Source organism: Artemia sp. Qi Xiang Cuo, chromosome 3, assembly GCF_049724085.1.
Source record: "Artemia sp. Qi Xiang Cuo chromosome 3, ASM4972408v1, whole genome shotgun sequence".
NCBI classification, from domain to species: domain Eukaryota; kingdom Metazoa; phylum Arthropoda; class Branchiopoda; order Anostraca; family Artemiidae; genus Artemia; species Artemia sp. Qi Xiang Cuo.
Genome location: NC_142796.1, coordinates 14,279,431 through 14,291,673, shown reverse-complemented (window position 1 = coordinate 14,291,673; position 12,243 = coordinate 14,279,431). Strand labels below are relative to the sequence as shown.

Below are 12,243 nucleotides of genomic sequence, written 5' to 3'. Positions count from 1 at the left end.
TATTTTTTATCTGGAAATTAACTTCGCTGAACAAAATGGATATCTCACAATGTTGTTGGGATGTGTCTGGGAAATGGTGTGCGTGGGGGGGCTAGGTGCCCTTCAATCACTTTAGAATATTAAAAAGGTAACTAGTCCATGGAATTGATAATCGAATAAGCCTTTTCTGAATTGGCTCCATCAATACTTTATTCCGAATACTTCTAGGATCCCAGGGCAGGACTTAAAACACTTGCCCTAAGGGTTGTGGGGGAGTATCCTCCTCAAAAACATATTTTCCATCTGGAAATCAACTACGCTGAACAAAACAGCTATCTCAAAGTTTTGATTGGATGCGTTTGGGGGAATGATGGGCGTTTGGGCGGGGGCTAGTTGCCCTCCAATCACTTTCGGCTATTAAAAAGGGTACTAGCCCTTCGAATTTCCAATCGAATGAGCCTGTTTTGAAGTTTTTATGACAACGCCTTCTATAAAAACCTTATATGCCCCCAGGGCATAACTTAAAACCCTTGCCCTTAGGGGGGGGGTGGTGGTATAGTTGGCCTACAATCACTTTCGACTATTAAAAATGGCACTAGAAATCTCGATTTCCAATCGAATGAACCCCTTTTGAAGTCTCTTCGACGATTGCTTCTATATGAAGTGCCCTGCTTTGAAGGAAAAAAAAATGGTACATTGTGCCAACATAGTTTTTATATGCCCTCAGGGCATAACTTAAAACCCTTGCCCCGAGGGTTTTGGGGGAGTGTCCTCCTCAAAAACATATTTTCTATCTGGGAATCAACTACGCTGAACAAAATGGCTATCTCAAAATTTTGATTGGATGTGTTTGGGGAAATGATTGGCGTCGGGGGGGGGGAGGGGCTAGTTGCCCTCCAATCACTTTCGACTATTAAAAAGGGGACTAGCCCTTTGAATTTCCAATCAAATGAGCCTTTTTTGAAGTTTCTACGACAACGCCTTCTATAAAAACCTTATATGCCCCCAGGACATAACTTAAAACCCTTGTCCTGAGGGTTTTGTAGCGATGAAAAATTGGCTGGCTATACTAAGTAGGGTACTAAATATTGACCGCGTCAAAGGCGATATTCTGCCCAAAGGTCGTGAACTTACACCTTGTAATTTCTCCGATAGCGCCGCTTATAGCGCTGAAGATTATGCGAACAAGGCCTGCGCCACCCTCAATTATTGAGTGAAAATAAAATGTATAGCCTTGTAAACGTGACCCTTTTTCTTGAGCTATCTGGAGATCCGATTCCCTGGGAACGTTACCTTGGAGATTTTGCGAACTAATTACCTGTTATTAGGCTAAATACAGACACATAAAATGGAATAAATACATATAAAAAAGCAATAGATTTACTGAACCTACATATTTAGGTGCACAGCAATGGGTCACTCCAAATGACAATAACGGTGACCGAGATACAACATGAAAGAAATTAAGACTTCTGTCTGAATGGTCCTGACTCTACATTACGAATAATTTCAAAAAGCACTTTTACCCCACTATCAAACGTAGCTCTTCAGTCCTGCGCTGTAAGAACTGGCTCATAATTGGCCCGAGTGGTCCAAGAATGCGAACCTTTCGTCCAATAAATTCTTTTAAATATTTCTGATGATTCAAGCGTTCACATGGCTCTTATAGTTTAAACTTCCTTAGAAATATTGTACGTAGCATCTTTTTTTTATTACTCACTCTCTTAGCGAAATCTAAGGCTTGGATAGCGCTGTTCTTTGTCCGGGGGTGACTGCCCTTTTTCTCTTTTCTGATTAAGGACTTTTCATTTTTGAAACTAGATTTAACTTAATTAGAGGAAGTCGGAATTATCTTTAAAAAGAAGGAACTTTATTTTGGTATTTTAAATACATCGCATTTTACTCATGGTACATATTACCCTTCCCATCAATTAATGACGCCCCTTCATTAGTATTTGCTTGCCTTTGGGCTTTTAAAATGTTCGCCATTTATTAAATATTTCTTCTACATAATTATTTTATATTTATGTTATGGGTTGATCAGGAGTGCTAAAAATTTTCTTTGTTACTTTTCTTATTTTATTCTACATCCCAATCTAAAATTCATCTACCGGACTAAGATTATTCATGGTTCTAGGCTAGCTACTATACTAAAGATTTTTTTTCTACATCTAACACTGATTACTTTTACATTTCCAACAAGGTTGGGGCTATTCTACCTTTACATAAGTTTTTTTTGAATTCACTTTTTACGAGGCTTTTTTTTTTATTTTGCTGTCTATATGGCATACTACTTTCTATCTACGCTACATTAAATGAATAACATGATAATACTACACCTAATTCTTCTTGGACATCTAGCGGTACATACATGAATGATTTATAACACACAATATTATGTTTACCATTTTCACTGGTGACAAAAACACTTTCACTTGGACTGTTTGCCACGCACGTAAATCATAGGATATTTTTGAGTTATCAAAGTTATTAAGAAGTACAATATGTAAGTTCAAATTTATTTCATCACCTTCGAGTCTCTAGTGTACTTAATCCTTCTGTTGTAAATTATTGTCCTTCACTCTTTTTGTATTGGCAACATTTTGGAGCACTTACGTTATGGTTTCTTCATGGAACAGTTCGAGCCTGATTGTGTTCACACGACAAGTTTTCTCTAATTGTCAACTGGGAAATGATGCTTCCCACTACAGGTGTTGGCATATGCTATCAGGGTTCATTTTGACCTGCTTTTTTTTTATAGTTTATAGGGTGCCTTATCATTAAGGGGTCAAACCCTGAGAGTGCGTTTATTTTTTTCTCAGCATTTCATTTTTAGGATATTTTGAGGCACATAGAAAATGTATTCTCGCGTAAAATTGTTCATTTGTGCCTTTTATAACATTGTTAGCTCATGGCTTGCGTCGATTAACCTTTGCTGTGATTCCTAGGTTAATCACGGGGGAATTGAAGTTTGGATTTGGAATGGGCTGACATCAAACTATAGTGACTCTTTCAACATATTGTCTTTAACTTCAACTTCAAATATCTTCAAATATCATTTAACTTCAAATATCATCACTATACAGTCAAATGATTCTGGGGTCCATAATGATTATCCAGGGGGATATTTCTGTATTTATATCTTGCACTGATCAATGGTGTTCTCAGAAATAGACTTAATATTTTCCTTAATTTTACATTCAAATTTCTTCAAAAATCTCTAAGTGTTAATTAATTTTAAAGATTGTTAAACACAGTCTAACTTAAAATATCACCACTATTCTGTCATATGATTTTTGGGTCTACAATGATTACCAAGGGCGATATTTCTGTATTTATGTTTTGTACTGATCGATGGGGTTCTCAGAATTTATGTGATTCTATAGTTCGATAATGTGCTGGATACTGAGATTCAAATATAATGTTACGTGATGCGTAATATGGTTCATGGTCGAAGAAACAACGATCAAAGGTAACTGTTGTTTTCGTTGACGAAGCTGGGATGAAAATTGCCTGGAGTCTATGGTGAGTACTCTTCGTTGGTTGAGATATGATGAAAATAGATGCTACTAGGTTGTATCTGCACTGGGCAACTCATTGTAATGCTCAATATCCAATGTGTCCATCCACTTCCTGTAATAAAAATAACGAGGCAGAATCACATGTTCTTTGAAGTAAATACTCATAGTACAAATAAGCCACGCATTTATTGGGTACATGAACCCCACGCTACGAGACAGAGTTAAATAAATATACTAATATTAGTACTCACAACGAATTTTTTTTTGTTTATAATAAAACGACATAATTCCCATTGGGAAATCTAAAACAGAGATGTCTTCAAATTTGTTTTGAGAACGGAAACATCGATAAAGGGCTTATGTAATTCTTCAATACTTATTTAATAAACATAATTTATCCTACATTATTAAGTTTGAGGTCTAATTTTACAACATATTTCATGCCTGCATTGTTCACGCACGTCCGTGCTGTTTAAGAAACGCATGTTGCAGCGTCATAACCACACGGTTTTACGTAAACGATACTACAATGAGGGAACAAGACATAACAAGGACGAGTGGAGACCTAATGTCTTCCCTATTTTTTGGCTTAGACGTTCTCATGGGGTTCCAGGTTTAACCTCTGCATTTCAGCTGTTTCCCCGTGTTCTTCTCTTGGTTTTAACCTTCTTAGTCTCAGAATTTTTCCGTAATTAAAAGTCAAGAGGGTTCTTATGGTCAGGAAAGGTCTAAGTACGAAACCAATAGCCAATAGTATGTTATAGCGTAAATTGGTCAATTCTTTGAGGTCATTCGTACTTCCTTCTAGTCTTTTTACTTATTGAAACAAGGTCTAGAAGGGTTTTGGGTCCAATTTCTTAAAAATCTCCTTTGTATCATGGCTAGCTAGCAATGAATTTTTATGCTTGGATATTACTCTATATTTTAAAATGTCTTGGGCCACTGCATGAACAACGAGAATTATGATGATATTCTTAGGTCTCATCTTATTGTTTGTTTCTAGAATTAATTTATCATTACTTGTACCTATTTTTTGCAAAATTCTTTTGTTTACTGCTTTGTTATTATTATATATTTTTTTTTCAAAGGCACTTTAATTTTTATTTAGGTAATTTATTATTATGTAATAATTTTATGGCATTGGCCAAAGAAAACTGACTTGTGGACGTAAAATATAATAAATATTTTTATGACTAGATAGGCTAGGAAAGTAAAGTTAGGACTTCCGAGCTTTATTCTGGTCGTGATATATGCCTTTATGACCGGTTGAGATATACCTTTAAAGCTTAGTTAATAATCGCTATACAATCTAATTTTGCATTGTATTTTTCGAGTAAGCAGCACATAAATAAGTAAGCTAGCAGCACATAATTATACTGTTATCCTTTTTTTTTTTAACTTATTCCCCCAAATTATATTTTTTTTCAATATAAATATAAAAAGAATCGCATTTTAATGATAATTATAAATATGTGTAATTTAATTAGTTTCACTGCACAAATTTAAAAGTTAAGTGTCACCTATTAACACCCTGTATAATTGATTCTGTGATAAGCTTTCTGTTGGTTTTCTAAGCACAATCTACTTGTCGGCCGATTGGGATATAAGGGACTATTGGCTTCACTCTATTTGATTTCTACTATCAGATCGTATTTATCTGATATAAAATCTATCTGATATTCGACAAAACTCTACTGATTTATAATCAGACTAGACTTGAGGATGATTCGTTTTTGAGTAACCGTAAGAGCGGACCAGAATTAACAATATCAGCTATCCCAAAAGGATGCATTGCCTTCTCTTTTTGTGCTAATATGGGCCTATAGTCTTTGTAAACAAGCATGAACACTGTCTTATTGTACGTCTATATGGCTCTAAAGTACCCATGGTATAAAATTCAAATTTGAACCTTCTTGTGACTCATTTTGCGGAGCTAATTCAGAATTTGAATTTTTTCTAACACCATTATTCAGATGAAGGTCATCTGTGTAGGTAAAGGGGACCCTTTTAAGACCTATCCCCATGCCTCCATTTTCTGTGATTAACGGTTTCTTTCGCCGAATTTCTCGCCTTATGCAGAGTTCCAGTCACAGCTGGGTAACAACTCTTTTTTTTCTTCCTTCGGCGACTTTTGCTAAGCTTCCACTTTTGTTTTCTTACTTATTGTTACTTTTCTCGTTTTTTTTCATCCCTTTCCTCAAGTAATTTAATTATGTATTTAGATATCTTTTCCTTCCCTTTGCTGTTAAAACTATATAACTAACTTAGTATTTGTTAGCTTTAACAAAGGTAATTCTATTGCTTATTACGTCGTTAAATGCCATGTTTTCGAAGCATCTCTACTCGTAACACTCGGAAATGGCAGCTTCTAGCCTATAATTGTTCGGACCACAATTTATGTGTTTCCTTTGCTAAATTGTAGCAGTGTTATCCTTGAACGATAACTCTATAGCCTGTACCTGTAGTCAGGCTGAATTAGGACCCCATTTGCTACTATTATGCCTAAAATTCTTCTGTTTCTTCCAACGTTTCGTCGGTCCATTTAGATTTTGTTTTTCTTTACGTATTATTTTTTATTTTATTCTTTCAATTCACGATACAAACACTTTATTATTTAGTAATATACGGCAATACTACATTGCATTTATTACTAACACTAAAAAAACTACTAATTATACACTTGCTTCTACTTGTTAAAAACTGAATACTATTTTTTTTCATTTTACAATTCTTCAATGAGCCTTTTCTCCATTTTTTCTATTGTACCCAACTCTTTGAGGGAATACAAATTTATTTCGAATAGCCAAAGTTCAAACAAAGCTGCTCGAAGCTTTGCTAATTCGAGCCCTGCTAAAAGCGAAGTCCATTTACCTTCCTCTTTTGACAAAGCCATTTCTGTTTCAATATACCATTTTTTATTTAGTCAACTCGACCCAGTTTTCCCAACTTCCACCAGTTAAAACTTGAAGAAAATAAAAATATAGTATATATGTATACAAGCATTGAATCAACTCAAAATAAATCTATTTTTTTACTTAACCTATTTTGGGGGAGGCTATCATCTCCTATGAGATATTCTAAAGGGTTTCCCTGTAATAGCTTAGCGGCAATAGGTCTAATCACTTTACTTATATGTCTGTATCTCTCCAATAATTAAATTCAAATTACAAAGTTTTATAGCGTAATTAGTTCGCATGTTTTCCTCCAATTTCCGATCGTGCCATTTGTAGCGATGAAAGCTTTACTACCGACCGCGCCATTTGTAGAAATAAAAGTTTTTTTATGGCCTTCCTAATAGCGGTAATGAAGATCGATCGCGTCAAGTCTAAAATTATACCTTGAAACTGCGAACTTACACTTTATAGTTTCCCGATAGCGCCGCTTATAGCGCCAAAGATCGTGTAAACTAGGCCAGTGCCGACCTCAATTAATGGGAGAAGATAGAATATGTAGACATATAAATGTGGCCTTTTTTTCTTGAGCTATCTCGAGATTAGATTCCATGGGAGCGTTGCCTTGGAGATTTTGCAAAATAATTACCTATTACTAGGCTAGATCCAGACATATAAAATGAAATAAACACAGATAAAAAAGCAATAGATTTACTGAACCTACATATTTAGGTGAACAGCAGTGGGTCACTCCAAATGACAATAACGGTAACCGAGATACAAAGAGAAAGAATTTAAGAATTCTATCTGAATGGTCCTGATTCTCCCTTACGAATAATTTCAAAAAGCATTTTTACCCCACTATCAAACGTAGCTCTTTAATCCTGCGCTGTAAGAACTGGCTCATAATTGGCCCAAGGGGACAAAGGATATGAAACCTTCGTCCAACAAATTCTTTTAATTATTTCTGATGATTCAAGCGTTCACACGGCTCTTATAGTTTAAACTTCCTTAGAAATGTCTTACGTAGCATCTTTTTTTTATTACTCACTGTCTTAGTAATATCTAAAGCCTCGATAGCACCATTCTTTTTCCTGGGGTGATTGCTCTTTTTCTATTTTCTGTTTAAGGACTTTTCATTTTTGAAACTAAATTTAAATTAATAATACGAAGTAGGAATTATATTTAAAAAGAAGGAACTTTATTTTTGTATTTTAAATACATCGCATTTTACTCATGGTACAGTTTTGGGGGAGTGTCCTCCTCAAAAACATATTTTCTATCTGGAAATCAACTACGCTGAACAAAACAGCTATCTCAAAATTTTGATTGGATGCGTTTGGGGGATTGATGGGCGTGGGGGTGGGGGCTAGTTGCCCTTCAATCACTTTCGGCTATTAAAAAGGATACTAGTCCTTCGAATTTCCAATCGAATGAGCCTGTTTTTAAGTTTCTACGACAACGCCTTCTATAAAAACCTTACATGCCCCCGGGCATAACTTAAACCCTTGCCCTGAGGGGGGGTGGTCTAGTTGGCCTCCAATCACTTTCGACTATTAGAAAGGGCACTAGAACTCTCAATTTCCAATGGAATGAGCCCCTTTTGAAGTTTCTACGACGATTCCTTCCATATGAAGTGCCCTGCTTTCTCAGTGCCCTGCTATCTCAAAATTTTGATTGGATGTGTTTGGGGGAATGATGGGCGTGGGGGGGGGGGGCTAGTTGCCCTCCTATCACTTTTGATTATTACATAGGGCACTAGAACTCTCAATTTCCAATCGAATGAGCCCTTTTGAAGTTCCTACGACGACCCCTTCCATATGAAATGCCCAGCTCTAAAGTAAAAAAATCAATAAATAGTACATTGTGCCAACATCGTTTTTATATGCCCTCAGGGCATAACTTAAAACCCTTGCCCCGAGGGTTGTGGGGAAGTTTCCTCCTCAAAAACATATTTTCTATCTGGGAATCAACTACGCTGAACAAAATGGCTATCTCAAAATTTTGATTGGATGTGTTTGGGGAAATGATTGGTGTCGGGGGGGGGGGGGAGGGGATAGTTGCCCTCCAATCATTTTCGACTATTAAAAGGGGCACTAGCCCTTTGAATTTCCAATCGAATGAGCCTTTTTTGAAGTTTCTACGACAACGCCTTCTATAAAAACCTTATATGCCCCCAGGACATAACTTAAAACCCTTGTCCTGAGGGTTTTGGGGGAGTGTCCTCCTCAAAAACATATTTTCTTTCTGGAAATCAACTACGCTGAACAAAATGGCTATCTCAAAATTTTTATTGGATTTGTTGGGGGGATGAATGGGTGTGAGGGGGGGGGGGGCTAGTTGTCCTCCAATCACTTTTGACTATTAAAAAGGGTACTAGCCCTTCGAATTTCCAATTGAATGAGCCTGTTTTGAAGTTTCTACGACAACGCCTTCTATAAAAAACCTTATATGCCCCCAGGGCAGTAGAATGGGGGGCGCTACTCCGAACAGTACAAAATTCGGTTATCAAAAGAATGTATCACCGAACAGTACACCAAATATGGGCATAGAGTCATTAGGGAGAACACGTGGCTAATGGGGTCAATGACCTGTATGTCAACAACAACAACATCGACCTTGACATTCGCTGAGAGCGTGCATTTATAACAACAACAACCTTGACCTTGGAACACCTGTGCTGTCGACCTGAATTCACCTATCGTGAATCAATAATTCCACTTAGAAACAACAAATTAATTCCCCTTTCTTGACAGATCAATCAACCAATGACATCATCTGTCAGACTTTAAAAATTTTCGCCTAGAAACGATTCTCCAGGAATAGATCCAAGTCATTAATGTCTTTGCCTCGGAAACAACTCTTTTGGTCGAACTCCAAAGGATATTAATAGCCAAAGGCCATGGAAACAATTCTCCAAGAAACATCTTAGCGATGAATTGTTTTAGCGCGGGAATCAGGTTTCTTATTAATTTGAAATGCATTAGCGCAGAGATGCCAAAAACAAAAGGAACACGCTGAATTACGTTTAGGGATTATTTGGGCGAAACTGTTTTAGACAGGTTATGGAACTATTTCGGCGAAACAGTTAGAGACATTTTAAAAGATGATTTTTGAAGAGATTTTAGAAGAGAATTGTGGTCGTTATAATACACAAGTTTCATTTGAACAGTGTTGTGAGGTCCTCTAACCCAACCCCAAAGGGTTCCAATCCTCCTACCCCAACCCCGAAGGAAGCCCCGATCCTCAAAGGCCCCCCAAGCTCCCAAAGGGCCACCGGCGCCCCCCAAAGGCCCACCCAGACCCCCAAAGGCCATCCCCGGGCCCCCCAAAGGCACATCGGGCTCCCAAAGGACCAACGAGGTCCCAGAGGCCCTCCCCCTGGTCCTCAAAGGTCCCCCGGGCTCCCAAAGGGCCAACCGGCCCCCAAGGGCCAACCGGCCCCCAAGGGTCCCCCGGGCTCCCAAAGGTCCAACCGGCCCCAAAGGGCCAACCGGCCCCCAAGGGTCCCCCGGGCCCCCAAAGGTCCTCCCCCGGTCCCCAAAGGTCCACTGGGCTCCCAAAAGACCACTCAATCCTCAAGGGCCCCCGGATCCCCAAACGCCCTCCCTGGGCCCCATACATGCACACAAAAACTTACACACACACAAAAACTTACACACACCCACAAAAACTTACACACACACACGAAAAATTACACACACACCCGAAAACTTACACACACACGCCAAAACTTACACACACACACACACAAAAACTTACACACACACACACACACACACACACACACACAAACTTACACAAGCACACGAAAACTAACATGCAGACAAAAACATAAATCCACACAAAAACTAACACACACACACACACACACAAAACAAGCAAACACACACACTAAAACTAACACACACACGCCAAAACTTACACACACACAAAAACTTACACACACACACACAAAACTTACACAATAAAACAAAAAAAACTCACACACACACGCACAAAAACTTACACACACACACACAAAACTAACACACCCACACACGAAAACATACACACACACGCCAAAAAAAACACCCACAAAAAATAAAACACACACAAAAAAACAAAAAAAAAAACTTACACACACAAAAACAAACCCACACACACACACACACAAAATTACACACACACACAAAAAACATAAATCCACACACAAAAGCTTAGACACACAAAAACTTACACACACACACACACACAAAAACTTATACCCACACTCAAAAACTTACATGCACACAAAAACTTACATGCACACAAAAACTTACACACACACACAAAAACTTACACACACGCACAAAAACTTACACACACACACACAAAAACTTACGCACACACACACATGAAAAATTACACACACACACGCCAAAACTTACACACACACGCCAAAACTAAAACACACACACACACACACAAACAAACACACACACACAAAAAAACTTACACATGCACACGAAAACTTACATGCACACAAAAACTTACACACACACACAAAACTTACACACACACACACACGCCAAAACTTACACACACACAAAAAATTACACACACACACACACACACACAAAAAAACTTACACAGGAACCCAAAAAAAACTCACACACACACGCAAAAAAACTTACACACACACACACACACACACGAAAACTTACACACACACGCAAAAAAATACAAACACCAAAACTTACACACACACACACACACACAAAAACTTAAACAAGCACACGAAAAAATACAAGCACACAAAAAAAAACAAGCACACAAAAACATACACACACACACACACACACAAAACTTACACACACAAACACACGAAAACTCACTTGCGAAAACACACAAAAGTTAGACAATATACAGAATATTCAATTATTATCTCTGCAAAACGGCTAAAAATGAAGAATTCATACACATTTTCAACTAGCTAAGGGTAAGTGTTTTAAATATGAGCCATTCTGTAGCGAAAACACACAAAAGTTAGAAAAAATACAAAATATTCCTTTATTACCTCTGAAATACGGATAAAAATGAATAATTCATACAAAATTTCAACTAGCTAAGTGTAAGTGTTTTAAATATGAGCCATTCCGTTGCGAAAACACACAAAAGTTAGAAAAAAAGCAAAATATTCCTTTTTTACCTCTGCAATATGGCTAAAAATGAAAAATTCATACACATTTTCAACTAGCTAAGGGTAAGTGTTTTAAATATGAGCCATTCTTTTGTGAAAACACACAAAAGTTAGAAAAAATACAAAATATTCCTTTATTACCTCTGCAAAACGGCTAAAAATGAAGAATTCATACACATTTTCAACTAGCTAAGGGTAAGTGTTTTAAATATGAGCCATTCTGTTGCGAAAACACACAAAAGTTAGAAAAAATACAAAATGTTCCTTTATTACCTCTGCAAAACCGCTAAAAATGAATAATTCTTACCAAAATTCATAGGTATAAGTTATAGTTAAATAATTCAGAGAAATTATTTATCTTATAATATAAAACGATTTTTTATTAAAAAACTTGAAATTTATTAAATATTATTTAAGTACATTGTTTTATTAAAATTTCTCATTGTAATACAGAGAATTTTAATATTGAGATATAAGATCCATTCTGTTTCGAAAACCCACAAAAGCTAGAAAAAATACAAAATATTTCTTTATTACCTCTGAAAAACGGCTAAAAATGAAGAATTCATACACATTTTCAACTAGCTAAGGGTAAGTGTTTTAAATATGAGCCATTCTGTTGCGAAAACACACAAAGGTAGTAAAAATGCAAAATGTTCCTTTATTACCTCTGCAATACGGGTAAAAATGA

The 12,243-nt window shown here is 36.9% G+C and overlaps 1 protein-coding gene across 6 annotated transcripts in view; it reads left to right on the top strand.

Annotated features, from left to right (window-relative positions):
* Window positions 1–12,243, top strand: part of IntS11 (integrator complex subunit 11) — a 191,858-nt gene that overhangs the window by 150,832 nt on the left and 28,783 nt on the right. Inside the window, exon 13 of one of the 6 annotated variants that reach the window (XM_089086823.1) lies at window positions 3,366–3,858. The exons of 4 other annotated variants lie outside the window; for them this stretch is intronic. Coding sequence is in view for 1 of the 2 variants with exons in the window: in XM_089086819.1 (XP_088942945.1) it covers window positions 3,366–3,401 (36 nt within the window). In the remaining variant the exon portion in view is untranslated. Of the gene's footprint in view, window positions 1–3,365; window positions 3,859–12,243 lie in introns of those variants that run through there. One more of the 6 variants, XM_089086819.1, reaches the window with a different exon arrangement.